We start from the raw sequence: 27,539 nt of genomic DNA, 5'->3' as shown, positions 1-27,539 counted from the left end.
ATTTGTTTTTGTTCATAAGCTTGAGGTTGAGGTGAACTTGTCTTCCCAGGCCTGTAAAACTACAACAGGGGAAAATATTTGATAGAACAGTTACGTTACTTACAACACTGGAAATGAAAGACATAAGCTTAATATATTTGGATTGTTTTTCTTTTTTTTATTGAAAATGTACATCAACGGAATCAAACTACAGTAAGATATTGAGTAATTTGTAGTGTGGAGGAGTATTTGACTACAAGAGGTGATGGCAGATGCTAGAAAAATGTATGGCAATTTTTGACACCAAAATGTTACTTTACACTCAGAGTCACGTCCAAAGGTCATAGTTCATAAACAACAAGTCTCCACTTCAATACACAAAATATATCCTTATAAATTATATAAATGCATGAGTATTCTTCAGTACTTCTATCTGGGATTCAGTTCAACTCCATCTTATAGTAATATTTGGCAAAATGGGTGCTAAAATTATAGGACAGAGCAAATATACATTAGTAATATGCACCAATTGAACAAAACAGCAATGGATGGGAAATAGACTGCAAAACAGAGTTATTAAGGGATAAAACAACAAGCGGGACAAAGGTCAAGATCACAGAAGTAATGAAATAAAAAGAAGATGCATGCAAAATATAGAATAGGCTGGTGATTATTAAAGCACAATGTGTAAAGGGCATTAAATGTGACCTCCATGGTATTCAGTTGTGAAATTCAAGCACGGGCACCATAATTTATCAAATTAAGTGCTCAGTATAAATATTGCTTTGGCTTTTGCATGATTGTGATGATAAATTAATTTTGCTGTTTCCTACTTTGCGCACATGGTGATTTAATGATTCAAGAATGTTTCCAGGAATCCTGAAGCAATTTTCCATTTAAAACTGAACCAAAAATATACAAAAATTAAAGCATTACAACTCATTATACTATGTAACACATTATACATAGTGCAATGAGTGCTGCTGTTCTCGATGAGTTAATTTTTAATGTTTCAGTAGTGTGTTGTTATAGTGTGCTGCTTTGTATTAGGGAGCAGCTTTCCCATTGAAAGAAGACAATGCATAGTGCAGGTCATTGCAATTTTGTTTGAAATTAAGATCAAATAAAGGTTTTAGCTGTAAATCATGTAACTGTGTGAACCCCCATTGATGATTTCTGTTTACTGTCATCAACCGTTGATGCTACAAGCCTAGTATCTGTATAACACTGAGACGTAACAGCAGATTCAGCTGTGCAGGGTTCCCAACTTGCCTGGGCTTGGCTTGATTAGGTGGTCAAAAATACCATGCGAGTCCACATAAGGCCATATTCAACAAAGGAGATGAGATGGAAGAATAAAAACAGGTTGATGCAGTGAGAAAGACAGGAAGAGGTATTGGTAGTTCTTGCTGAAGCTGCAATCCCCTCTTCAGGTGGCCAAAACAGATTAAAAGAAGCTAGAGAGAGAGAGAGAAACGCAGGTTAGAGGAGTTGCCCAAGCGGAAGTGCTTACAAAAAGTTCAAGAGTCAAAGATTTAGAAGTGCAAGTGATCAGGGAGCAAAAAGAGATTTAGGTTTCATTATCATAAAGACAGCATCAAGTGCTAAAAGCCCTGTGATTACAGCTAAAACAGTATATTTTGTATAAACGCTCACTTGTGATGCAGCTTAATTTGATCTAAACATTGAATAAAATTCATAGGTGGTTCTATTATACTTGATTGTCTACATTGTCTGTGGAAAATTGAAGTGAGCAAAAATAGTTATTCACAATGAAAATATGTCAATAAATGAAGAAGTGTGTATGTGTATATTATCTCACTAACAAGTAAAAGGCAACAGGTGTTGTTAGTCATCAGAAACACCACAGCAAAAAACTCAAAACAAAAACAAAAAAGAAACACTACACATAGACAAATAAGCATAAGCATAGGCAGTAAGCAAGAATTAAAATCGCTCAAGGAGCACATGAGGTTAGAGCAGCTGTGAAACACAGATACAAATCGTTAACACAGATTATGCAGAGCAGATAATGATTAAGAAACCCAGAAGGACGCGGTCCACAAAGCCTCTGGTCACAACTGGGGTACTCAATACCCACAAAGGCTGGTCCCTTAGCAAAGCTTGAGGGCTGAGGACCTACTCAGTGCAGAGCCAGGGATTACTGCAAAGGAAAGTGAATACACACAGACCAGTGAGCCGAGGATTAAGAGGGAACGGCGCTCTCCTTGATGCATTTTAACCCCGACACATCCTGCGGTCCCAAAGCAGTGCAAAACAGGGAATACATGAGTTGTTGGGGTTGATGGTGTCATACCTGCACCCTGTATGACCATGTGTAAACCAACAGAGATTACCCATTTCATGTCATTTTCTCATTTCAATGCGTCTACCAAACATAATACAAACACAATTTTGATTTGGAGCGAGGTTTCGAGAAATTACATTTTCTTGAAAACCCACACTTTCCTCTAGAGACGCAAATGTGAGGGAAGAGGAACTCATTAAAGTAGAGATCATTAGCATCAACATTAATCTGGCATCTACAAGGAGCGCCTGTCTGGCAGATTTGGAAAGCACTGGCTCAAATTTGGGACATCAACAAGAATCACCAGAAACGCATCATCATACAAATCAAGTATACCCACTTTCCCCACAGGAATCATTAAAGTTTCATCTAATCCAATACTGCAACATTGATCATACACAATGATTATGGCCACAATTGCATTATTTGGTGAAAATTGGCCTTTATTTTCTTTTGAGATAAGGTTTCTTTTACGTATAACACTGATAAAAACAATACTGGTCCCTTTAGGACATAGGATATTATTACTTGGATGAATGACTTTAAAATGTGCCTTCATATAAAGTAAAATAAAAAGAAAGTTACAATTGCACTGACAACATATTACAAAAAAATAATCACATTTGTGTAAAAAAAAAAAAAAAAGTGCAAATGTGAAAGCTAATACAAGTATGCACATAACACATGACAATGAATGAGGTATGGGAGGAGTGGAAGAGATTAGGCTAATATCTACTCATGCATAAGGCTAAAATGAAACAACATCTGCAAAGAGGACATACTGACTTCATGATAAATACCAATATATAAATCAATATATAAATTCATATTAAGTGATTATGGCTGAGTTACATATTTACTGGAACTGGACTGAATTTCTGAATAATTAATAAGAAACCCAGCCCACCCTGAACTTTTATTATTCTAGTATATTTCAGACTTTTTTCCCCCAAACATTCTTGTGCCTTTGTTTACGATCTCGAGGTAAACAGTTATTACCGAGAAATTTAAATTGAAACTGAAAAATCGCTTAATAACTACTTCAGTTATTACTGAATTGATTTTTAAAAGTAATAAGACCCACTGCTCTGCGACTTGGATTGGAGTGTCAAACTAGGCTGATCTTTCTTCTGAGGATGGAGGCGTTTGCATCACATTCATATCATCCATCTTTACATGAATGGTGGCTAAATCCTAGACTCTATTCTTTTTCATTCTGTAATCTACTGTAGATCTGCCCACCGAACCCAGATTCCACACATAAGTCCCACTGGCTGATGCATGTTTCACTTTAGCCTCCACACATTTCTGCCCATCACAACAGTAGTCATGTATGTTAATATTAAAAGCACACTCAATCATGCAAAGAGTCACTGAACATAAATCCAAAAAAAAGAGTAGAATGCATTTTTCATATATATATAAAAAAAGCTGAATAATGGCTTGTACAAAACCATATAAAAGACAAAGTGTCATTCAGCATAAAAACGGGATGTGTTTGATTGAGTAAAGGACTCAATTGATCGCATTGGCTGCGGTCTTCCACAGGGCAGGGACGTGTGGAGGGTTGCATTATGGGGGATGGAGGGGGTGGGGTGGGGTGGGTGGGGGTGGGGGTGGGGTGCTGTAGGGATGATGGGGTGGAAACTCATTCACAGCAGGATGGCCACAAGGGAGCACTTTTCTACAGGAATCCTAAACTGGAAACGAGAGAGAAGGGCTGTTATTGCTTTCTACGAGTTAAAACATCATCAGGACACACTGTTTTCACATCAATGACATCACATCAATATTAGTGACCAAACGGCATGTAGGAGAGAACGTGCTTTCAAGGCAGTACAACAGGAAGCAGATTGAGTGTGCAGAGGTGAAGGTATTTCAACAGTTAATTTGAAACTAAGACGCATGAAGTCGTCTACTTCTCAGCATCATTAAACTGACTGAAAACCCAAACATTTAAAGGAAGCTGTCCAATATCTAGCCCCAAAGCTTTAACTGTTTAAAACAGCAGCTCATTTCCATCTCTTTAAAGAGTCCAGAGCTGATTGAGGAGTTTACAGAGTGCAAGACAGATGTCTTCCTTCTCCTGCTCACTTCTAACCTCCCCAGTGGCTGAGTCTCAACAAATAACACATCTCTCTGTGGATTTGGCTTTTGTATCTACACAAGAGGGAGGAGGCGGGGGGGAGGGGGAGGGGGTTGTCATATGGCTACAAGATCAACTAAACATGTCATCCCAGTAAACAGGGATGGGCCCCGAGGCTGTTTGCTGCTCCAGTCTGACCCTGTAGTCTCAGTTCAGCCCTGAATGGTTCTTTGTGTGATAGCATGGCTGGGCAGGGAAGGACTTGGGAGGGTCACAAAGGGAGATTGTTGTGGATTTAGGGGGGCAGATGGGGCAGTACATCAAACGGGAGTGTGTGGTGGGTGGGGGTCTAATAAACTGGGTGATTTAGTGGCTGGCACAGAGACTGTAAACACTGCCAACTCAAGGATATGATCTACTCTAGTGCTGCTGCAGCAGATGTTACCCATGATATAAGCCTGCAACAAACACTCTGAATTACTGTACCCATTTCTCAAACTGTACCACAGATAATTCACCCAAATAACTTCAATAAATCAAAGTAAAATGTATGTGCATTTAGTTAACAAGGTTTAAACACCTTTCCAAGCTTCATGTAACTCAACTTTAACGCAAGGAGTAAGCCTTACCAGGAAAGGTGTCTCATGCAGCATGCAGCAAGTTTGGGAGGAGTTAACTGGAAAACATTATGGATGCAACATGGGTGACACATGCACTCACAGGACACATTGACAACATGCAGTACATAGTGACTTTGTCTTTTGGTGACTGAGGAAAACACTGACTATGGCCTGACGGTTAAATACAGATACACATAATTATAATCATTATGAGAATTAAAAAGCAAGGCCATAAAAGGAGTGTGTGTCCACTCCAGTCTGTTTTGATCAGTGACCCATAGACAAAGCTTAAGAACTCAAAGTTGCACAGCTGCCCCTATAGAAGAGAAATATCCAGTCAGGGCACAGAGAGAGAAGAAGTGGCTGTAAAGAAAATGTATTAAAAAAAAAGGGAAGAAATAAAGCAAAAAGAACCTTCTCAGTGCAAGTGTCTTCTTCCTTTCTAACAGGCACGGAGTCACATCAGCTTGAACACACAACCAGGAGTGATTACCAACATGATGGGACCAACAGTGTCAACAGCATATTGCAACTATACTAGAGCACATGCTTGGGCCTCACATCTGGCTGCAAAACACTGCCTCTGAGCATGATACACATTAAGGGGAATATAGTCTTATGTATGCAGGAGTTAATGAACTGAAAAAAACGTAATTAAACCTGCTGGAAGGAACAATAGTGTCAATGTTACAGCTATCCAGAGAGGATTTGGAAAATAAGAGATTATATAGATAATAATGTAGTAATTCGTATGCTGAATTTACATCAAAGAGGATTAGTCACTGTTGTTGCTGTAAAATTGATGGCATGGGGGGAATTTCCAGGCAGACTAGATAGTTTCCATGTGGCAACTGTAATCTGAAAAAATACACTTTATTTATCAATTCCTTTTTAGGTTAATGCAATGTTTACTATTAAAAACATTTTAGCAGCAGGAAATTCTGTTAAAAGCATTTGACTTCATGGTTGGCTGTGCCTGCGCCATCAGAAACATTTAATAGCAGAGTGATGATTTCTGATTGCCATTCACTCTTCCAACTCTGCTGAAAGTTGGCTACTTGTCAACTATTTAGGGGAGGACAGCTAGTAATTTTTTACTGCTGTCTCCGCTCATCATTTCTCCTTATTGGTAATGAATTCTGAATTCTGGTCAGTCAGTCCCCTCTTGGTATAAATCCAGTGCTATCCACACTATGTGTCATTATGGAGAGGAAACTGGACTCTTCCTGTACCGCTCAGAAATGAAGAACAGTCTGACAGACTGTGGCTTAGGCTTAGCCAGACCTTCACCTACACCTTAAACTCTACAAAATGATAATGAGTCAGTTCAGGTTGATTATTAATAAGTAGTGAGAGAGAAACCACTAAGCGCTTGGTGATATTAGTGGGACAGACCAAAATTAAGCTCCATCTGCAGCACTTGTGCACAAACTGGACTGAAAGATCAAGGAGTATGTGTTCTTGTCAGGATACAGCTACACATTTTGGGTGCAAACGGGAAAGTTTGATGCACACCATATGGTCCCCAAGGAAGCTTTAAAACAGAAACAGCTTCACACATATGGACAATAAACACAAACCATGAACACAATTCAATTAACAGTGCTCAGAAACTAATTTGGCAAAGACAACTGTCAATGTAATGTGTGGCCTTGTTCCTCTCAAGTTCATAGTATCCAGGCTGTTCCAATCTTCAAACTGTGGTGTGAGGATAAAAACACAAGGGAGGAGAATGATACTTACTTTTTCCTCTCTTTGTCCCTCTTGAGTGTGGTGGAGCCCCCTGCCTGCTGCGCTTGGTTCTGCAGGAGCTCTGCAGCAGTCTTTTTCTGTTTGAACATGTTGAGCTCATCGTCCAGGGACTTCTTCTTGTCCTCCAGTTTCTTCTTCTCATCCTGGTGGAGCTTCTTCAAACGGTCAAACTTCTCGTGCAGCTGTGTGGCGGTGACAGAGGAAACAGAAGTTGTATGTCAATCAAGACAGGAAGAAAAACAAAGAATAGTGATGCACTGATGCCATTTCAGGGTAGATTCCGAACATAATGACGCATACACATGCTTGTATGTACACACACACACACACACACCTCTTTCTCTGCCTCTTTGAGCTCAGCCTCCTTCTCCTTGACCCTCTGGACGAACATCTGCCTCATCTCCTCTTCCTTCTTCTGCAGCTCACCCATGAACTCGTTCCTCTTGGCCTCATACGTCTCCTGCAGGCTGGGAGAGACAGGAGGGAGAGAGGATAAAAATGAATGAACAGCAACATTACACTGAGCTTGATCATTATGCATTATAATGCACACCCAATGGCAGACATACAATTGATGAATTGATGCAATGGAGCAAGAGAATGAAAGGAGCTGATGAAAAGTGGACAGGGAAGCGGGAAAGAGGAAAGAGGAATCAGAGAAGAAACAAGAAGATCAGAGAAAGTAACAAAAAAAACAAAAAAAACCCTCGTCCCCTACCTGAAGGGTTTACTGTCAGGGTCCGTGTCCTTGAAGCCCATCTCCTCCAGTTTGCAGCGGCGGTAGAGCTCGTAGTGGCGTGTGTGCGTCTGCTCCCGCAGGTCCTCCATGTTCACTCTGATCAGCATTTCCCTCAGTTTAACAAAGTCACAGTGATTCTCGTTCTCCACTGTCAATAGACACATCACAGTGATCATCAGAAAACAGAAAACACTAGCATAACAGAACACTTACACACATTATGTCACAGCTAATAATTTGAATGCATCATAAGTACACAGTATTTCATGGACTTATTCCTGCAGACAACATACAAGTACAAAACGAATATTATGTCCTGTGGCATGTCTACTGAGTTGGATTCAAAAATGAGCTAAGCACCACACTTGTCACACACACACACACACACACACACACACACACACACACACACACACACACACACACACAGTCAGTCAGGGGCAAACAGAGCCCAATGTCAGCGAAAGCCTCAGGCCAGAAATATTGTATTTTAGCTACTAGTCCTGGCCTACCAAACACACACACACACACACACACACACACACACACACACACACACACACACACACACACACACACACACACACACAGAGTGCTGAGAGCTATTAGGATTACTGACCATTTGCAATATACAAAAAGATTTGTGCTGTACATTGATCAATTAAGTCAATAATAAATCAATCGAATCATCATCCGTGACAGAGAATTTCCAAATCTCTGCAATACACAGTCAGTGTGGCCACTAAGAGCTGCTGCAGCTCATACATACTGTGTAATGACAGAGAGGCTGCTGCAGCTAAATGAAGTTATGTAAGTGGCTATCCGCTACAGTTTGCTGCAGCTGTAGGAAGGAGGAATAAGTGTGGAGGGAGTCGCTGACGGGAGGGAGCTCCCTCTCGTTTCCTGTGCAGGATGTGACCCGGGCTTACCCTGCACCGTCCCCCAGGGGTACTGCCGCGCCTTCACCATCTTGTTCCCAATCTTCACTTCCTCTGTGCTTCCCACCACGGCAAACGGCAAATGGCCCTGTGGAGCAGAGGGAAAAGCACCGTCGGTGTGTTGCCATCCACACCTGAGACCTTCTGACTCTCTTCACTGTCGCTCTGCACAACACCACACATCAGCAACACACGCTTAAAACTCTGCTTACATGTTATCATTCTAAGATTCAAGAGTATTAGTGCAACTATATTTATGAATATATGAGGAATCAGGATTAATCCTACTCCCACATACCATGTTATTTATATTCATATTATAAGACATTTTTACAGCACCTAGTTTTCATAGACAGCAAAAAACAGCTGTGACACGACCCAAAAATATGGAGGGTCGATGACCTTTTATCTGAGCAGATCCATGGTCAGACCACACAGCAAGAGCCGAGAGGCAATCGTCTAATCAGTCAGAAACAGTAATGGCATTTCCCTATATCAATCCTCATAAGTGGCTACAGCCTCAGCTCATTTGTCAGCGGTCGCAGGCTCGTTCCCACACTGCCGGCTTCCTGCAGTGTGAGCTGGCTGACTGTGCGGCTCTGAACACACTCCTCCCTGTGTGGGGCGGCTTCCTGACAGCCTGACTGGACACAGACCGTGCCTGTCCCGAGTCTGTATCACATGTTGTTTATGCCACTCACGCATAGCATAATTTGTGTTAAAATGACAAACAAGCAAGCTGTAGGAAGCGCCACTGTATTTTCTCAAGATAAAGACTAGGGTTCAGTCTAACCGCAGTGATAATCTTTACCTCATTTACAGTACATAATGAATGAGGGAGTATATAATGATTTTGTGATTTTGAAGGAAAGTCGACCTCTCCATTATACAACAAAGTTTAGTAGAAAGCCTGTGAGGAATATGAACAAAGGATTACTACTCCAGAAGTTTTGAGCCTTACGTTCATAGTGGAGTTGATCTCTGCCACGGTCTCGTCGTCGGTGGGGAACTGGTAGATCTGGACCCCGTTGCTGACCAGCTCACTGGTGATTTTGATCTTGAACTTGGTCAGCTCGCTCTTGGAGATGGCATCCGACTTGGCAATGATTGGGATAATGTTGACCTATCATTGGGAAATGGGAGAGATTTTCAGAAGGCTGACACAATGACAAGTTGTAAACAATAATGCGTTCAGGTTTGCAGCTAAATATAGAGCTGCTTAGAGTTAGCTGCCTGTCAGCTGCAAGTTTTTTCACCTCCATTTGTGTAGTCTAAATTTCGAAAAGGAGCTGATGTATTTTTGAAAAGGACCATATAGTTAAACAAAACACTGCACATCATAATTCTGGTCTTTTGGGAGTGAACATGTGAGCTTCTCGAATTCAACTACATGGTTATATCACATCTAGGTTAAATACGCCAAGCCTCCCGGGACAATTGGAGAGCATCTGGTCAACAGAGAATATATTATACAGTGTATATTGTATATGTGCATACACACTCCAGCTTGCCCCTTTTGGATGCCCAGGTTTGTAGTGATGGTTTGAATATAGTTTTAAAAAGGAAAAGGTGCAAAATCTGGAAAATGTCTGTCTCTCTTTACAACATACCACAAGGCCTCTCTCTAGCTCCAGGGATGTTTGCAAATCAGGCTGATGTGTATTTCAGACAATCACACACCCTTGAGCACGGAGATAAAAATAGTAAATGCAGTGCAGAGGGCAGCAGACCTCCGCTTTGCGTCTCTTAAGAGCTCTCCAAACATGGTGGTAATTGTTAGACGCCAATGATTTCGCCAACATTTCCACTATCCATGTTTGATGTGATCACAACGAGATGGAAAGAGAAAGTCAGAGTCAGGGAGAGAGCTTTTGCTTTAGTAGAGCATGAATGAGGAGAAAAAAAAAATCAGAAAGAGGCAGGGGGATTCTCAAACATCCACCCACTACTGGCCGTAGTGGAGAGATTTTCACTCCCACACAGCAGTGTCTGTTTCGGCCCTGCCACCCACACAATCCCTGAATATTTGCTCTCCAACTGGCCACTATAACACTGGTTACAGGGGATGCAAGGGATGCTATGGGTCATGTGAATAATAATAATAATAATACAATACTTTATCGATCCCCAAAGGGAAATTCTCTTTTCTCTCACCTCATCCCCCTCCACAGGGAGGTCAGAGGTCAGGTTGTGCTAGAAGAGCAGCATCCCTGGAGCCGGTAGGGATTCAGACTTGCTCAAAGGCACTTTGGCAGAGCAATACTTGAACCTGCGTCCTCCGGCTGAAGGGCGGTTTCCCGGCTCACTCCGCCACCCTGCGGTACGTGCACACAGCAGAGGGCCTGCTGTTGTGAGAGCTTGCCGTGGGGCACAGCTGCTCTGGCAAACAGTGAGGCGGTTCTTTGTACAAAAGCCAGGAGGTCCATGCAAATAAGCTACTGGGAAGAGACCTCAGAAAAATGAGGCAGCGGTCACCAAGACGACTGCATTTCACAGCTGACCTACACCGACGCAGTAACAAGACAGGAGCCAATTTGTATGCTAGCAAATGGCAGGGAAAAGTTTATGACCCATGACTATAGCAGCTGAATCAAACGCTGCCTACAACAACTCAGCGTCACACAGTAGATTTATATCTACGATGTGCCAAGTCCATCCTTGTTCATTTGGATTGTAACAGTAATTCAGTTACATTCGTTCAGCTGCGGTGCCCCCAGCTCCCCCCACACACACACACACTCACAGCTGAAAAAATGTCCATACAATGAAAATTCATCATCTGGCCTCATTGCTCAGCCAACCCCAGAATCAAAACCACAATTAAAAATAGCTATTAAAACCGTAATTCCTGCACAGTTGTCGATATATCATAGTATTAATATCCAACTAACAGCCATTATTAAACTATAACACCTGCTGGAACTGATCCAGGAGTGAACATGAGTCTCTGATCCAAATTTCCCCCACCCGCCACAATAAAACACCATTTACAGGAAACTCTGAGTTATAAACACATCTTCTGGTCGATACTACTACGGTAGCTCACCTTGCTATCAAGTTTCTTCATGGTCACCAAGTCCAGGGACTTGAGGGAGTGTCCGGTGGGAGCGATGAAGTACAGGCAGGCGTGGATGCGTGTGTCATGGTAGCTGTGTAGCGTGCGCTTAATTTTCAGCTCCTCCTGGAGATATGCTTCGAACTGGGCATCAATAAACTCCACAATGGACTTGTAGCTGTCAAAGAAAGAGGAGGGAGGCAGTTTTAAACATGCTAAATGGACAAAAAAACTATATCTGAAGTTCTAATTTACTACTCCTTCCATAAAATAACCTACTCAGCCAACATAGTTCATAATGTGAGTAATGACCCCTCGGTGAGGGATTAAGCTACCAGTCTTTAAATGTGAGTTTACAGAGGGGAAGAGATAAGCAAGTGAGAATCTGGAATAAGGACTTTGCTGAGCCCTCAGAACTGCCTCTTTTTTATTAGAGTCATCCAACAGAGCATAAGGAAAATATGTGTGAGCCCACGCATCACAGACTACATGAAGCTTCAAAGGAATACAGCTGCAAAAGCAGTATTCACCCAGTATCTGCTCTCCTAAGCATGTAAAGACACACACACAAACACACACCTTGTGTACATAGGATACCCTGCCAGTGGCTGTTCACATGACTATGAATGTGTGCTTGTGTAAAATGCAGTTAGCCCACATCCCCACTGTGGTCCACGATTTGATACCGATGTAAAGCATAAACCTGGAAACTACCACAGCCTTCCTGTTAAGCTTGAGTTCCCCGCTGGCCTTGGAGAGCTGGAGCTCACATGACATCATCCTCGCTCTGATCTCTCCTGATGAGAACAGTTAGTCATCACATGTTGCAGGGCAAGATCGGTAACAAGATCTCATGTTCAATGAAGTGCTTCCAAAACAGGGGGATGTGGCGGCTAAGATCCCCTTCACCACCAGGACGAGCCTTAACGCTGTACTGTGTAGTTTTTATTCTTGGCAGCAGGACAAATCTACTGAATCCCTTTACGTTATGAAAGGTTTAATAAACAAACAAGAAAGAGATTCACTTAAAAACAATTCAGCAACATGACTAGTTTTTTTATATATTGCCAGAATCTGCTTTGTTCGCATTCGTTTATGTGCTAAAAGTGTGATTTTCAGACCCGTTTCACCATATAATGGCACATAATACAAATCCCAAGGTACTACCAACATCACTTCAATTATCACACATCCAAACATTTTTTATTGCCTCCACCAAGGAGGTTATGTTTTTGCCCCTGTTGGTTTGTTGTCTGTCTGTCAGCAGGATATATCAAAAACCTATGATCAGATTTCCATGAAATTCGAACAGAAACTTGAGCTCAGAAAAACGCTTGGGAGAGCTCAGAGTAATTGTGTGTGAGTAATGAACTTTCTCCTTCAGGTTGTGTGCACGCTCAAGTATGGATTTCGGCTTGTAAGCTATAATACTGATCGCAAAGACGAAGCTCACTCTCACGCCACAGCTGTCAGTCACTGTATAAAAGAAACCTTCTGCCTGGGAGCTTTCCTCGCTCTTTCTGAAAGATGTGACAGACGAGCGGACTGCTTTACCTGTCCTCTTTGTTGATCTGGTCTCCGAAGCCCACGGTGTTGACGACGGTGAGTTTGAGGCGCACGTTGCTCTCCTGGAGTTCGTAGGTGTTGGACTTGAGCTGAACTCCTGGCTGGTTGTGCTGGGTGGGCTCACCCTCAAACTTGGTGTTGAACAGGGTGTCCATCAGAGTGGACTTCCCCAGACCCGTCTCCCCTGGGAAACACACAAACAGAAAAAAACATAAATCAATACTGTATTGTGTTGTGTGCTGCTGATTATATTGATTATATCATTTAAGTAAATCATTATTTCTTTCCCACTACTACTGATGTTTTAGATTAGATTGCAGATTTCCCATTTGTCACCTCTTCATAAATTTAGCGATATAAACCCCCTGCTCAAGCTCCTGTGCAGATTTTATCAGACCACCTACTCAAGGGAACCGAAAAAGACCGGACAGTAAAAAAAAATCCTACAACTTGGTGCCTCATCAAGTGAGAGTAGATTAAATGTGACAACAGAGAGGTAATTCTATGGTTACAGCTGATTTGTAAGCCTGTAATAGAAATAGCAGCAGACCACAGTTTTACTTATGTGCTGATTTATTCTGACATCAATTCACTGTTGGAGGCTGTCAGCTGACTCAGATACCCTGTTCCCTCTGTAAGAAAACCTATTTTTGCTCATCAGAGCCTGACCTACACTCTGAGCATGCTAGCACATTTCTGCAGGATTACTCGCTGTGTTCCAAATTCATGAACTATTGCTCAGAAAACACAATAAATGATGCAAGGAAGGATACTGGACAAGCCAGAGTCTGTTTCCTTGCCCCTATTTCCTGTTTCGGAGTACAGCTCAGGTCACTGTGGAGAAGCCTTTCGTCCTCAGAGCAATTTGGCAGGACTAGAGCGTCTTGTTTGGACGAGCTCCAGGCCCACACTGAGAACCGGGGTACAGCCGAATGTCTAAAGCAGGGATTTCAACCAAAGCCTCAAGAATCATAAATAACATAAAAACCTTGTGCAGAAAGTTTCGGTCATCTTTGGACCCAGTGGAACTACACATCTTTACATTTTTGCTGCCCTCTTTGTAATTTTAGGCCACAACCAAAAACATTAAAAAAAACTGCAGATCACATTTCTTCGCCTCAAGTCATGCTTGCACTACTGGACAAATGCTTACTTTGTGAGTCACACACCAGAATCTACAGACTGCAACAAAAGATGTTGTTAGGCTCCTACATCCTCTTTCCTTCCACAATCCTGAATGGAGTCACTAATACTTTGTGTGGAGCGTTGACAAAGTCAGGTTGTAAAACCACCAAGACAAAATATGAATAACATCAATACCATTGAAACTATGGCAATATATGCACTATTATTGGCCTTTTCCACTTTTCACTGGTAAAAAGAAATTGAATTTGATGCATCTAGAAAATGACACGGATAAATATTTCAGGTTTGGAGGCTCAGCATCTGTATAGCAAACAAATGCAGGTTGATGAGGTTAATACTATCCTACCATGAAATAAAGCATCTTACCAACAAACACTTAAAAACATGATGTAATAGTGTAATATACCTCATTACAGCAATATTCCACAAAAACAGGCTGCTTACTATAAGTTGTTGGACACTGCAATAATCATGATACTAATGCTTTTCTTTTCTTGCCGGTGTTACTGCAAACATGTAGCTTATAAAACAGAGCCAGAATTTGATACAAACCATAGTCACTGTTAAGGAAACTAAAATACCCAACATGGCAGCAAGATACAATAGCAACACCATCAGAAATTTGATTTACGTTTAAACATTTGCACGGGGGTGTGTACAACAGGCCTAAACATTTGTGAGGACTGTGTGAACAGGAGAGATGGAAGTCTGTTCCGTCTCTTCCTCTTTGTGTATAATGAAGTTGGAAAACGAAAATGGAAAACAAAAACCCTCACAGGAATGGGCAGAGGAAGAACATGGCCAACAGCTTGGTTGCAGCTGCACATCTGAATTGCTTATGTGTGAAGAATGGCCTATTCCAAATAACAATGTGTTTTACTATGTGCTGCAGGCAATAATGCAATATTATCTAAAACCACAATATTTGATTAGTTTTGAGTCCACAAAATTGCATGCTGTTACAGCCAAATGCTTACTATGAATTGATATGTGAGAAATAATTGACATGTGGGTGTCAATTCTGCACTTAATGACAGTGAAGTGACATTATTTGCTAAAATAAAATGGAATGCAATGCAGAATACTCCTCAATGTCTAACAAATAATGCAAAAGGCTTGTATTTTGTCCTGCATAAAAATCAGATTTCAGTATCTGAGTAGGCCTGTCGCCAGTCAGGTGATCAATGATCTCATAGTTAAATTAAATATCTGTCCATGGTCATTTTGGATTTCCTAACTGTGCCCAGACCAGAGCGCCCTGTATCTGGGAATGCTTTCCTCTTTAAGCATGGCTGACCAGCCAAAAGTAATCTAAGTGGGTCAAACACTGAGCAAATTGGTTTGCATCTAGTGGGAAAGCCTGACGTACACTGAAGCGAATAAGTCCCATTCTGCCCCGAGGAGAGAGAAGAAAAACAGTTTCATGCGTGACACACTCACCAACGCAGAGGATGTTGAAGCAGAAACCGTGGTTGACAGACTTGTTGACCAGCTGGTCGGGCATGCTGTCGAAGCCAACATGGCCTGCCAGAGGGACGGCGCGAGCACCCTCTCCCTGCAGACAGAGGAATATTTATCAATATAAAACATCAGATAAATATGTAATCTGATCAATCACTGAACAACTTCTGCATTGGTTTGGCTATGGATTGCCTTGTTACAGCATTTTGCTCTCACACCTGTAAACATGCACAGGATTGTATGTAACATTGTATAATTTTCTGCTTGATGATAGCTATCCTATGGAACAATAATTTTAGTGTTATTGTGTAATGCAACGTTAACACATTTCTTCCTTATTTGATCATGTTTCTCTTGAAGACAGCTTTCAGGTGCTTTTTGATTCACTTCCTGTTTCCTGTATGCCGACTGTCTGCACTCAGCTGAGACAGCTGGAAACCACAGTCTACTGATACAGGAAGGTATCACTGTTCATTTCAAAATGTCATGCATGTGTATCTTGGCACTCTGGCTTGAACCCTTAAACTTCTTATTTTTGGTTGATTGTACTTCCACCCATTCTACTATCTGTTGCAGACTTTCTACGTAGCATATCTCTGCATGAAAGCGACAGCTAAACGCCGAAGTGTAAATGCAATGTTAGTAGATGTGTGCATGTGTGTGGGAGTGTGTGGCTGGCTGGTGGTGAGCCTCTCCATCTCCATGCATCCTACTTTTGCAGCCTACGTCTACATTATGAGGTGCAGGAAAGCAAAGAATTTAGATTACATGGCATAGCCAAAGCTCTCAACCATCTAAACCTCAGCAACCCAGCCATTATGTGGCTTAATATAACACAACTTTGCTGTCAAATGTAGTCTAGGCTTTGAGGCATTATGTGAAAAACGTTCAGTTTGAGAGACAATTAAAAATAACCTGACAAGCTGATGGTGTCAAACAGTTGTGAATTATTTGCATAGTTAAAACTGGGTTTAAACAGCTGAAGGACCGTTTGGAAAACCGAGGGTAAGTTGACTGGACAAATAGCCTAAACTCCTCAGCTGCAAGTGCAACATTCCTGAAACCATTCCTACTTTTCGAGACACACACAGCCAGCTACACAGTGGGTTTTCATTCATTGAGCCGCAAAAGGATATCAAACTACACAACCTCGCTATTCTGAGGACTTCTCTGGGTTTAGTGGCTTCCTTATTTCTTTTTTCCCCAAACTAAATCCAGGGAAATTTTTACACACGCGCTGCAAATTGCAGGCCTATGTCTAAGGCCACATAACCTTGACCAGCAAGAATCTTTTTACCCATATTTTCTATGCAGATCAGACAACGCCCGACTCAAACTAACGGGACTGACAAGGGCATAAAACAACATAACGGAAATGAGCACGATAGCTATGCTGAAATGGGAGCGTTCAGAATGAATGGCCTCCGCTGGCTGTAGTAACGCTGGCCTCGTGATAGAAGGCTATCAGTTTAATACAGTTTAGTACATAGTGTTAAAATCAATAGCTTACGCTACACAAAACGCTATTTAGGATGCAAAGTATGCCATTTAAGAGAAGTAGAGCGTCCACGCGCCAGTGAAAATGCAAACATTTTTACTACTGGGCAACATTAGGCCTACCATTCTCAAACAGGCAAATCTAAAAGATTTAGATAGGCATATATCGTTATCCTAATATATTGAGAGTATAGGCTGCAGCCCTTTTAGGGTTTTATTGTCCATAGTCTACTGGAATGAAATGGATGGGATGAAAATACGGGTGGTAATTATGCCAAATTACATACAGTAACGAAATAATAAAATATTTTTTATATATACTGAAGCTGACGCGTTTCAAAATGTATATATTTATAGTAATAAAACAGCATCCTTAATAATAAAATAGGCTACTCACTGCTTGCCTGGCGATCTCAGTTGACGCCATGGTTGTAGCTGGGACGAAACCTCTCGGCCCAGGAAGCTGCACGGGATACTGAAAGATGGCCTGTCGGGACTGTACCACTCTGTGGCAGCGTCTCCCCTGAGTATTAACAAACAGATTATGATCACTTTACCTGAGTAGAGTACCTTGAAAGTGGAGAATATTACAAAGTGTGTTAGATACACATTGAACTACATGGTAGAGTTGCACACCAAAAAATATTAGTTAAGGCAGCAGTGAACACTGAGACCCCCCTACAGCTGCCAGATGGATCCGTCTGGGCAGAAGGGCCAGCGGCAAGGCAAGAACAAATATATCTGTGGGAGGTGATTTCTAGTAGCGGAAACCCTATATACCTGGTATGTAAATGGTATATTATACCTATATAAGTTTAAATAACTTGTAATAAACAGAGTGAGAACTCCACGCAGCAGTGATATCTGAACCGATGTGGAAACAGCCGTACTGAAACTAACTGATGTTCACATCACTGACTGCAGAAAGGTCTTTAACTAGATGTACCACTTGCTATTTTGCTAAACCGCAACAATTTTGTAACAGATAACTCAGTTGCAACACACATGAGGGCAACAGGAAAGCTTAACTTAGTGTTTGCTAAACAGTGGCTACCGCATCATTAAGCAATCACATCGTATCATTGTTTACCCACCATCGAGACTATGTTTGTGAATTATAAATTATTGGGTTTACCCAATATAAAATTGTGTGATGATTGATATCATGTTGCTCTTTCCTATGTGGTGGCAACGCCCATTCAAGTCCACGGTGCGACGGCGACCAATAGAAAGATGGGAGGCGATTTAAAAAGGAGCCGCGGGCGATAGTGAAGGCATTTCATATCAAAACAGAACAGCAGTTTGGTCTCTCAAGCAGCAAACAAGGTGTCTAGCTAACACAGTCGAGGTAACCTAATGTTAATTCTGATATAACAGCTAAGGTAACGGTTGCGTTACGATCTTATTTCAACTCTCTTAATGCCAGTAACTTTTATTTTGGTACGGACTCCGCTAACGTTAGTGACAAATAGACGAACGAGCAGCTAACGCTAACTACATTAGCCAAGGTAACGTTAGCTAGCATCTCTAATATACTTAACTAAGATAGCTAGCGTTAACGTCAGTTGGGTAGTGATTACCAAAAACCTTAACCAAATTAATTAACGTTAGTATGATACTGACTGGCTGGCTGGTGTGCTGACCTCGTTTGCCCAAATCACAGTAATTAGTAAAATATGACTGCGTTAGTTACGCTAGTCTAACGTTAGCTTATTTGCCTGAATGAAATGTTGAGCACAGGGCGTGAGAAAGTACCAAAAGTAACGTTGCACTAGCCTTTCAGCAGCATGGGAGTTAACTTAGCAGAGGAGGAAAGATACTCACTAACGTTAACTCGAGCTAATTGCTGCAACATTGCGATTATGTCCACTAGTGTATCACTACTCTTGCTTTTACTTGAATGTTGTCATGGGCCAGTATGTCTACCGGCCATAGTGGCTAGAAGAATGTAAGCATGTAACGTTATAATATTAGACAGAATCAAAATGTACCACCATGTGGCTAAATTAGTATTACACGATCCTAGCTTTTGGAGAAGAATTGGTAGTACAAAGGTAGGGAGTACAGTGAGATCCTTTTCAGAGTTTTAATGCCTGAATCGTTTTCTTGTCATTTCCTTACTTCAGTATAAAAATTGACAATAGTGAAGTGCTTCTATTCGGGTAAAGTGTTAGTATTTAATGTGGTGGTGTGTGGCATTTGGTATTGCAGCAACTAAAATTCACCTGTGTGTTTACAGGTGAAATGGCCAACATAATCTTTGCTGAGAGGGAAAATGCAAGTCTCCTTGCACCTACATTGAAAATGCGACAGCGGCTTCAGTCTGCTCCAGGTATGAACATTTTTGAACAGCGTGTTCAATACTTTGTTGTAGTAGTGGGGTCTGTTGCAAAGTATGCATATCATTTATACAGATGTTTCTCTGGTCTCTGCAGTATTGCAGCACTATATTGTCATTGTATATCCTATGTAGGTACCTGACGCATACCTTTCTTATTTTAACCCATTTTGTTTTCCAGAGAACATGCTGAAAACTCCAATAACTGCCAAAAAGTTCCATACTCCTCTGCCATCTGCTCGTAAGGCTTTGGGCACAGTCAACAAGATAACCTCAACTCCTGCCATAAACGGACAAGAGAAGAAACACCAAAAGACACAGGTCAGAATAAAACATGTTAAATGTCAGATTGTGACTTGCATCAGTATGAAGAGCTATAAAGCAACTTTCTGCTCTCCATCTCAAACTGTTTTCCACAGGAAACCAAAGTCAAATGTGTTCCGCAGAACAAAGTGGAGGAATACCCAGACATTGAGAAGTTCATCCCTTACGACCCACTAGGTAATTGGGATGCCTTCAGTAGCAATTTTATTTCTTTATTGAATTTTTATAATTAAATGTTTTTGTTTTTGTTTTAAACATGGTCATATTTTTACCGGGTTCCCACGGGCCTTGAGAAATGAAGGCCTTAAGTGTTTTTTTTAAATTAAAATAACACTCAAATTCATAACTTCAGCTTTTTTTTCTCCTAATGAGGTCTCTGATGTCTAATTCTGACAAATGTCATGTCTTAATCATGTCCCCAATAATCTTAATTTGATATCCAACTGAGTGTGGGAACCCAGCTTTCTTTTTTATTTTTTTTAAAGCAATAGTATTGAATATATTTCACTTAAAATATGTTCACTTTGTTGCATATTGCGAAGAGTTCATGAACTGACTAGCATCAACACCTGCTGCTCTGAGGGCTCACATATAGGCTATATACTGTATTTGCCATTTGTCACAATAGTTTTGAAGACTAAGGGGGTCCCTGGTCTGGCTGTACCTTCAGGGCTTCACCTCTGGAACACTTTACCCTGTCGGATGGCCACATCCAGACAGGGCTTCAATTCACAAAGACTGAGTAGACCCATGTGATTGGTTCTCCTTGGCAGCTGCGGCTGCTGGTCCTCACTGAGGCCCCAGGACCTCAGTGACACACTTAACAACTTAACACTCCTTCAGAATTTCAACCTGCTGAGTGACCGGGTCACATTTACCGCTCTAGGCAGGCCCTCAGTGTAGGGCTGGGTGATACTTCAACATTATCTTCACCTTTCAGTGGAATCATATTGTGGTGATTTTGGGAATTGTCTAAATTGATGACAAGCAAACTTTTATTTAAAAACTGACAATGAAGTATGATAGGAATATTGCTTGAAAATGTCAGTTTTGTTTAACATCACACCCAACATGACCATTCGGATTAATGGGATGAACATTAATTTGGTTATTTAACATTTGCATAATACTTTCATGATCTAATCAAAAAATCTTATGATTATTGTGATATTGATTTCAAACATATCACCCATACTGTATTGAAGGCTCAGTCAAATTGAGCATGGAGGAAATGTCTTCAGTCGGATAAATCAAAATATAAACAAAGCCAGAATATAAACCAGCTATATTGTGTACACTCTGTCAATAGTACATTAATCCATCATGAATACATGATGGAGAATATAAGGTCAAATCAACTCTAAAGTGAACTGTCTATTGTGTGGGTTCTGTTTTGGGGAGATGGTTCACTTTAAACAAGTTTCACCTGAAGGTTTGTGCCATTATTATTCCAGAGTTCGAGAAGTATAGCGCACCTGAAGATTTGGTTCGTCTCGGTGGCCTTGCGCTGCCTGGACTGAGTTGTTTCCCACAAACTCCCCGTCTCTGTGATGAAGAACTGGAAACGCTTGAGGCATTCACACCCTCGTCGCCTTTCAAGATGCCACAACGTTCAGGTATCAGTTACTTGACCAGTGTCACATTTGGTACAGGTTTGAAACTGTTTTAACTACTGGTATCATTCACCCGTTCTCCTCTGCACCCCCTCTTTCAGACTACTGTGCAGCAGAGCTTGATGCCTTCCTTCAAACAATTGACGAGCTGACGATTGACCTCCCTCCAGAATCTGACTAAATGTTACTGACTGAATTTGTATGTATATTGTGACTTCATCTTTTTGAAATAAAGTTTGTTTCTTTTATCATACCTGCCACCCTTATTTGTCCATGTCTCCTAGGTCTGTAGCCGTATACCATTAACTTATAAGTAATGAATTAAGTGCGAGTCAGTTTAGTGACTGGCTGTAAAAGCATTCAGTGAAGTACTTCCTCCTTTCAGGTCTCAGTAAGTGGTCACATGTGAGGGTTACTCGCTATTGGTTTTGCCAGAGATTAGAATGAACTTTGTCTCAGTTCCTCTTGTAAGGGAAGGAGAATCTGAGCTCGGACCTGAAACTCAGTTTTTTGGGATAAACTCGGAATACTACAGCCTCTCAGGACTGCAGATTGTTTTTGAACTTGCTTACAGGAATTGATACACTTAATGCTTGATACACTAGAAGGGTTGAATGAGCGTCGGTATGCGCTTTGGGCACATCACAGGTGAGTGCAACTGGTGTGGCTAGGATACTCTTATGGCTATAGAGTAAAACTCGTCAAACACTAGGTAATGATTCTGTTTTATTTATAGTCTCATTGGGATTTTGAGAATAAATCGATGTGTCATGTGCCCTACTTTCCTTGCTTGCAAAATGAGGAACTAGGTCCATTTTGCACTTGAACCGCTTATCCCTAATGACACTTATTTTTGTTTCCGAAGGGATTTATTTTTTGGACGTTATTAGGTCTATTGTAAATAAATGTTGTTCCCTCCAGGACACAGGGAATGAACCAGTCGAGTGGAAGGAAAACATTTCCCGTATAATTTGACACTGATATCCCCGGGGTGTTGTCTAAGTAAAGGAAGGGAAACTCGCCAAGATCCCTGTATGCACTGAGACTCAATTAAGCAGCATGTACGAGAGCGGCATTCAGTCGCGAGATGATGCTGAATCTGCAGCCGGGGCTTGCGGAGGACAAACTGGATCTGAACCAGCCCTAAACAATACCGACACCCACGGGAGGACAGCGGGACGCGGAACTGTGGTGGAGCGGCTGTCTAGATATGGCATGCAGGTTTTGCCCAGCGCTTTCCAGCGTAGGTCGAGGCTGCAGAGGCAGCAAGAAGTGTCCGACACTGAGCCAGGCGCACTTAATAAGAGACTCTCTGTTGAAGTGTCAGAAAGAGGGTCGCTCACACCGGCTATGCGTAAAAAATATCTGAAAGACTTGCTGCTGAACGACCCATCGCAGAGCGGATTTAGCAGCGTACTGTCTTCAAAAAGTTCCTGTGCGTTTTCAAGGGATGAGCAGGACGGCCAGGGAACAGACTGGGCTTTATATCCGATGGAGCACGCATGGATGTTGTCCGCAGTAGATGGAAACTATGAGAGCATCCTAGACTTCATCTCCGAGGATCCGTATCTGTTGACCAAGAAGGATTTCATTAGCGGCTTCTCTGTTCTGCACTGGCTCGCCAAAAGGGGACAGGACGAGACTCTGATTAAACTCCTGAGGTACGCAGAGACAGAGGGGATTCCCGTGAATGTGAACCTGCGGGGCAGCGGCGGGCTCACGCCGCTGCACGTCGCCACCATGCACGGCCAGTACATGGTGATTAAGCTCCTGGTCGGTGCCTTTGGTGCCAACGTCGATGCCATGGACTACAATGGGAAACGAGCCTGGCAGTATCTGAAGGGGGACGCCCCGCAGGAGATGAGGGAGCTGCTCGGCACTTGGGACGATGAGCACAGTTTCTGGTTCGCGCACAATGTCAACAACAACAGCGCCAACGCAATAAACTTGGCCGCACGTGAAGCCGATGAGGATGGAGGAGGCAGAGATGAAGTCGACTCCTTTGACCGGACTAAACGAAGTGGGAGTTGGAGATTTGGGTCTTTCAGAAAGCTGCTATCCCCGTTTTTCGGGAACAAAAATTGAGTGGATGACAAAGCAACCGTTTTATCAGTTAGCCACGCTTATGTTTGGCGTAAATCATATTCTGTAAACTACTCGATAGCATTCCTGTTCAGTGACAAAAAAATGCTTTAAAAAAAAAAAGTTGCTTCTAATGTGCAATAACTTCAACTAAACCTGATTTTTCCTTTTTAATAAAATACCTTTTGTACTCAGTCTCAGCATTTACTAGACTTGCTGCCCGGTAGTGAAGTGTAAACAGGAGTAGAATATTAAATTATGGCTGACGTGGCAACATTTTTCCTGGTTTTAGCACCATAAGTAAACATTTCATTGCTTGTCTATCCGATTCAGCTTCTTGACTTACTGTGGTAGCTGTTGTGACCAAGCAGCAAAGCCAGATGTCATAATTATAACCTAAAAAGCCAATTATAAACCCAACTTGAATCTTGGATATGAAAAATCTAATAAAGGACATCGATTTTCAGAGATGTTTACTTTACTGTGTGGCTTGGCCAGAAAGTGAAATCCCCTGCGGGCTGCTGCCCTCTTTCTGCAGAGCTGCGTCAGCATTACCCTTCCTCACTTAGTGTTTTGTTCCTTTGGAAAAATACAGTCAGCCTTCCAAAGTATTGCTCATCAAAAACTAAAAACTTCCATACAGCCACATTTCTGGTTTGATCACAAATCTTTTATTGTCAAACACGAGCATAACCAGAGTATCTGTACAAAAAGACTGCTGTTCCAGATAGCACGGCTCCCTCCCTCCCCAGGTCAGGCCCAGCAGCTGGGGGTCTTGGCAGATGGAGATGCAGGGGAAGCTGGAGATCCAACGAGCCACATGCTTACAGGCCGAGCTTGGTCCTCCTCCAGTGTCTCCTCTTGGAGTTGTACCTGGAAAAGTAAAGAGGCCAGCCGTGTCATGATGAGTGATAACTAGGGGACAGTCTCACTTTCATTACAAAGTGGTTAAACTGTCTAGTCTTTCTTTGTACAAAACTACAGTGACAGGACTTATTGTCCTAGTAACTTTATGAAATGCTTGATATTAGTTTAACTTTCCAGCAGTTCTTTTGTCAAGTCAACTAGTAGGCTACATCACCCAGCAATTAAGCAATTTAATTGTGCCCCAACCAGATGATACCCCCAAATACAATTCAGAAAATTTCAGTCCCATAAAGACAAACTTGCACCATTAAAAGATAATAATCTGTCACTATATCAAAGGAAAGCTAGAAGGTTTATTCAAAGATGTTTTCCCTCCTGTCTGGTCACAATCAAAACAGGGTATTTATAGACTCTCATTCTAAAAATATAAAGAAAAAAGAAAACGGGTACGCATTAACTGGCACACCAAGGTTGACCGAGATCAAGGTTGAATAGCAAAGCCTGTCATAACATTTGAAGTGATGGAAGTCGGTCTGCAGCACAAGACATTGTACTGGTTTTGGAGCTCCTGTTTCCTTGTTTTCATGAGATAAATATTTAAGCAGACCACACATACACTCAAAATCACTTTTACATTTTGACTGTTGTGCAGTCCTGCAATAAAGTCTAATTGGGTGTCGACTTCCTGAATGTACCCCAGGGGATCAATAAAGTGCAATCTTATATTATCTACTTCATTGAGAATTCAGTCATGGAGCCATTCAAGAATCCAATCACCTGCCAAGACTGAAGACTGGAAAGAAGGAATTTTACAGCCACTGGAAAGTCACATTCGTTTTTACCGTCACCTCATTTGACTGCATCTCTGAACAGCAAACTTAAGGCTTTTTTTTCTCCATTGGTATACAAGTCATAGGAGCAGCCCCTTTATAAATTTAATGATCGACTGGGCATAGTAAAATTGCTGGACACTGATAGTACCAGCCTTCACATTCAAATAAGGGAACATAGTAAAATTAGATGCATTTGCAAAGTTCAGTTGAAAGCATGGAAATGCAGCCAATCAAACTCAAGCCAGGAGACACTCATCGCCACATCCTCAGCAACTCATCCCATCCACAGTGAGCCATTTTAGTCATTTTTGGATTACTATTTCTTACGTAAAACATTTCAACAGTTCTACAATTTATTATGGGTCCCACACCGAACAAACATATTAAGAGGGATATTCACTTTCCAATGGCATTAAGTAATTGCAGCTAGAGCGTGGATGTTTTTGTACCCAGGTAATTAAGGAGGCAGTCCAATAAGAGCACAGTCCCTTAGGAAAAACAATTAACCGGGCAGATTACCTCTCTGAGCAAAAACAGAATCTATCCAACTGTAAAGTCAGTTAATGTTGGTGTGCCAGCTGAGCTTCATCTTTCAGGTGTCACAGCTACAGAGCATCCTCATCACCAGGACTGTGAACAGGAGTAAAGGCTCCATAGCAGCACAATGCTCTCAGCAGGGTTAATGACAGTACTCCACAAACTAGAAGTGCTGCAATTGCAGACCTGCTTTACATAACGACCACAGACAATTTAGACATGCGTGCAAGCTTCTTGTTTGTATTAGCTAGACTGTCACATGTCCAGTGTTACTGCGTGTATGAAGAAGCTCATGATGAAATGCAGCATTTAGGGGAGTGTTAAATCATTAAAAAAACTTCAGTAAGTAGGATGCTTTTATCATCCTTTTCTATCTTTGGGGATATGCTTTATTTTTCTTCAGCAGGGATATTCGTAACAAGTACTAAGAAAACTATTTTGACATGCAGAACTTGCACAACGCACCTATTCCTTAGGCATGTTAATGGTTTTGATAGCTAGGATGAGACTTCTGAATGGGAAGCATTCTCTGTGCGGTTATGTGGATATCTGACAACGATGGTTTCAATACAGTAGAAGGGAAATTTTGTCCACTCAAGGAAACAAGGGGTTAAGTGTTTTTATGCCCGTGTGCACACACAATGGTTGAGATCAAGCTCTTCACTGGCCACTTTGAATTTTGGGCCAACAGTCCTTTTCCTTCAGCAGACCAAACTCCCCCTTCTGCTGTACTGAAAACCTTTAACTGTTAGGTATCTACACAGAGTCTCACCCTGCCTTTAGGACACTCAGGCAGTCACAAAGACACACAGAGAGAGATCATGAACACACCTGATCTTGTTACCAGTCTTCATTCTGATCCACTGAGGGATGGGCCTGTTCTGCTTCTGCTTCTTGGCGAGGAAGCGCTTGATCCTGAAAGTCTTGTGGGACGACTGGGGGACAGGAGATGGGAGATTTAGCAGCATGTAAACACACAGGGACTGAAATGCATACAGCCTCTAAACAAAACTGTATGGCCGTGCTCTCAAACTAATACATATTTAAAGAGTTAAAGTCAATAAGCCGACTGCAAACATCTGTGAATGAAGCTGAGCGGGCAGCCAGGAAAGCTCTCTTAGCTTGACATGCGTAACGCTACACAGCGGCTACCTGCTAGCACCAATATAAAGCTTTTATATACTAATATCAGACACTTTCAGAGAACATACAGACTTTTCAGGGGCCACTGATACATGTATTATGCAGCCTATATGTCGATGTAAGTCTATCACTGCTGTGGACACGGATGTTTTGAGATTTATATTTACCATTTTGTCCACAGTCCTTTCCCCACTATGGCGGCGGTCGAAGAGAGAGAAGGAAGGGAAGCGGAAGTAATGTATGCGGTGTTAGCCAATGAGCGTCGCCCAACTGGCTCTGCAGTCTCCGGACCGCGACACCACGTGGAACTTTGTAATACCCACATCCAGATCCCTCCAAGGAGGTTTTATCCTCTCGCGCTTCTGTGCTATCAAGCGCTCGCAATTTCCTCATTTGGAAAATCAAGAACTACTTCATATTAAAACTACTGTTTTAAAAGACAATAGTAGTATATTTACATGTATGTCATTCTTCCCCTAACATACGGAAGAGGATTAGGGCCACTCAATAAAATAAAACACGACTCAATTGTGAGTTTTTTTCTCGCAATTGTGACTTTATTTATCAGAATTCTGGCTTTTTTGCCCCACGACTCTGAGTTCATATCTCGGAATTCTGACTTTTTTTTATCAAAAAAAAAAAAAAAAGCTTTTTC

General features: G+C 41.7%; 4 protein-coding genes across 10 annotated transcripts; 2 read left to right on the top strand and 2 right to left on the bottom strand.

The window, feature by feature from the left end:
• Nucleotides 1–146: 146 nt before the first annotated feature.
• Nucleotides 147–17,591, bottom strand: septin6 (septin 6). 6 transcript variants are annotated; one of them, XM_071539529.1, is made up of 11 exons: nucleotides 17,545–17,591; nucleotides 15,630–15,744; nucleotides 13,032–13,227; nucleotides 11,469–11,655; nucleotides 9,384–9,545; nucleotides 8,414–8,510; nucleotides 7,464–7,632; nucleotides 7,080–7,212; nucleotides 6,737–6,927; nucleotides 5,408–5,459; nucleotides 147–3,987 (listed from the first exon to the last, which is right to left on the bottom strand). In XM_071539529.1, the coding sequence occupies exons 1-10, from the start codon at nucleotides 17,572–17,574 to the stop codon at nucleotides 5,456–5,458; spliced, it is 1,284 nt and encodes a 427-aa protein (XP_071395630.1). In that variant the 5' UTR covers nucleotides 17,575–17,591; the 3' UTR covers nucleotides 147–3,987; nucleotides 5,408–5,455. The 6 variants fall into 6 exon arrangements, with proteins under 6 accessions (XP_071395630.1, XP_071395629.1, XP_071395626.1 ...); XM_071539528.1 differs by lacking the exon at nucleotides 5,408–5,459 and adding an exon at nucleotides 5,003–5,049; XM_071539525.1 differs by lacking the exon at nucleotides 5,408–5,459.
• Nucleotides 17,592–17,862: 271 nt separating this feature from the next.
• pttg1 (PTTG1 regulator of sister chromatid separation, securin) lies at nucleotides 17,863–21,673 on the top strand. 2 transcript variants are annotated; one of them, XM_071539560.1, is made up of 6 exons: nucleotides 17,863–17,930; nucleotides 19,387–19,479; nucleotides 19,667–19,806; nucleotides 19,905–19,986; nucleotides 21,264–21,425; nucleotides 21,524–21,673. In XM_071539560.1, exons 2-6 carry the CDS (start codon nucleotides 19,392–19,394, stop codon nucleotides 21,601–21,603), a joined length of 552 nt encoding a protein of 183 aa, XP_071395661.1. In that variant the 5' UTR covers nucleotides 17,863–17,930; nucleotides 19,387–19,391; the 3' UTR covers nucleotides 21,604–21,673. The 2 variants fall into 2 exon arrangements, with proteins under 2 accessions (XP_071395661.1, XP_071395660.1); XM_071539559.1 differs by lacking the exon at nucleotides 17,863–17,930 and adding an exon at nucleotides 18,433–18,495.
• Nucleotides 21,674–21,965: 292 nt separating this feature from the next.
• On the top strand, nucleotides 21,966–23,637 carry sowahd (sosondowah ankyrin repeat domain family d). Its single transcript, XM_071539558.1, has 2 exons — nucleotides 21,966–22,070; nucleotides 22,288–23,637. Exon 2 carries the CDS (start codon nucleotides 22,482–22,484, stop codon nucleotides 23,505–23,507), a length of 1,026 nt encoding a protein of 341 aa, XP_071395659.1. The 5' UTR covers nucleotides 21,966–22,070; nucleotides 22,288–22,481; the 3' UTR covers nucleotides 23,508–23,637.
• Nucleotides 23,638–24,152: 515 nt separating this feature from the next.
• On the bottom strand, nucleotides 24,153–27,152 carry rpl39 (ribosomal protein L39). Its single transcript, XM_071539551.1, has 3 exons — nucleotides 27,052–27,152; nucleotides 26,573–26,676; nucleotides 24,153–24,377 (listed from the first exon to the last, which is right to left on the bottom strand). Exons 1-3 carry the CDS (start codon nucleotides 27,052–27,054, stop codon nucleotides 24,329–24,331), a joined length of 156 nt encoding a protein of 51 aa, XP_071395652.1. The 5' UTR covers nucleotides 27,055–27,152; the 3' UTR covers nucleotides 24,153–24,328.
• Nucleotides 27,153–27,539: the final 387 nt, after the last annotated feature.

This window comes from Centroberyx affinis, unplaced genomic scaffold (assembly GCF_046629955.1).
Source record: "Centroberyx affinis isolate AG114_WGS23_722 - 3 ecotype Tasmania unplaced genomic scaffold, CSIRO-AGI_Caff_v1 ptg003466l_1, whole genome shotgun sequence".
NCBI classification, from domain to species: domain Eukaryota; kingdom Metazoa; phylum Chordata; class Actinopteri; order Beryciformes; family Berycidae; genus Centroberyx; species Centroberyx affinis.
The sequence above is the reverse complement of the archived record's forward strand: the minus strand, read 5'-3'. Positions and strand labels throughout refer to the sequence as shown.

What these genes read in the sequence shown, in the direction of transcription:
- rpl39 (XM_071539551.1), bottom strand. An exon ending in AAGACTGGTAACAAGATCAG is followed by an intron (nt 24,378 to 26,572) that starts GTGTGTTCATGA and finishes TTACTTTTCCAG; the next exon opens with GTACAACTCCAAGAGGAGAC.
- septin6 (XM_071539527.1), bottom strand. Translation starts at nt 17,574, where the DNA reads ATGGCGTCAACTGAGATCGCCAGGCAAGCA. An exon ending in CTGAGATCGCCAGGCAAGCA is followed by an intron (nt 15,745 to 17,544) that starts GTGAGTAGCCTA and finishes CTCTGTCTGCAG; the next exon opens with GGAGAGGGTGCTCGCGCCGT. An exon ending in CCCCTGGGGGACGGTGCAGG is followed by an intron (nt 7,633 to 8,413) that starts GTAAGCCCGGGT and finishes GTCTATTGACAG; the next exon opens with TGGAGAACGAGAATCACTGT.
- sowahd (XM_071539558.1), top strand. Translation starts at nt 22,482, where the DNA reads ATGTACGAGAGCGGCATTCAGTCGCGAGATGATGCTGAATCTGCAGCC.
- pttg1 (XM_071539560.1), top strand. Translation starts at nt 19,392, where the DNA reads ATGGCCAACATAATCTTTGCTGAGAGGGAAAATGCAAGTCTCCTTGCA. An exon ending in GCGGCTTCAGTCTGCTCCAG is followed by an intron (nt 19,480 to 19,666) that starts GTATGAACATTT and finishes TTTGTTTTCCAG; the next exon opens with AGAACATGCTGAAAACTCCA. An exon ending in CATCCCTTACGACCCACTAG is followed by an intron (nt 19,987 to 21,263) that starts GTAATTGGGATG and finishes TTATTATTCCAG; the next exon opens with AGTTCGAGAAGTATAGCGCA.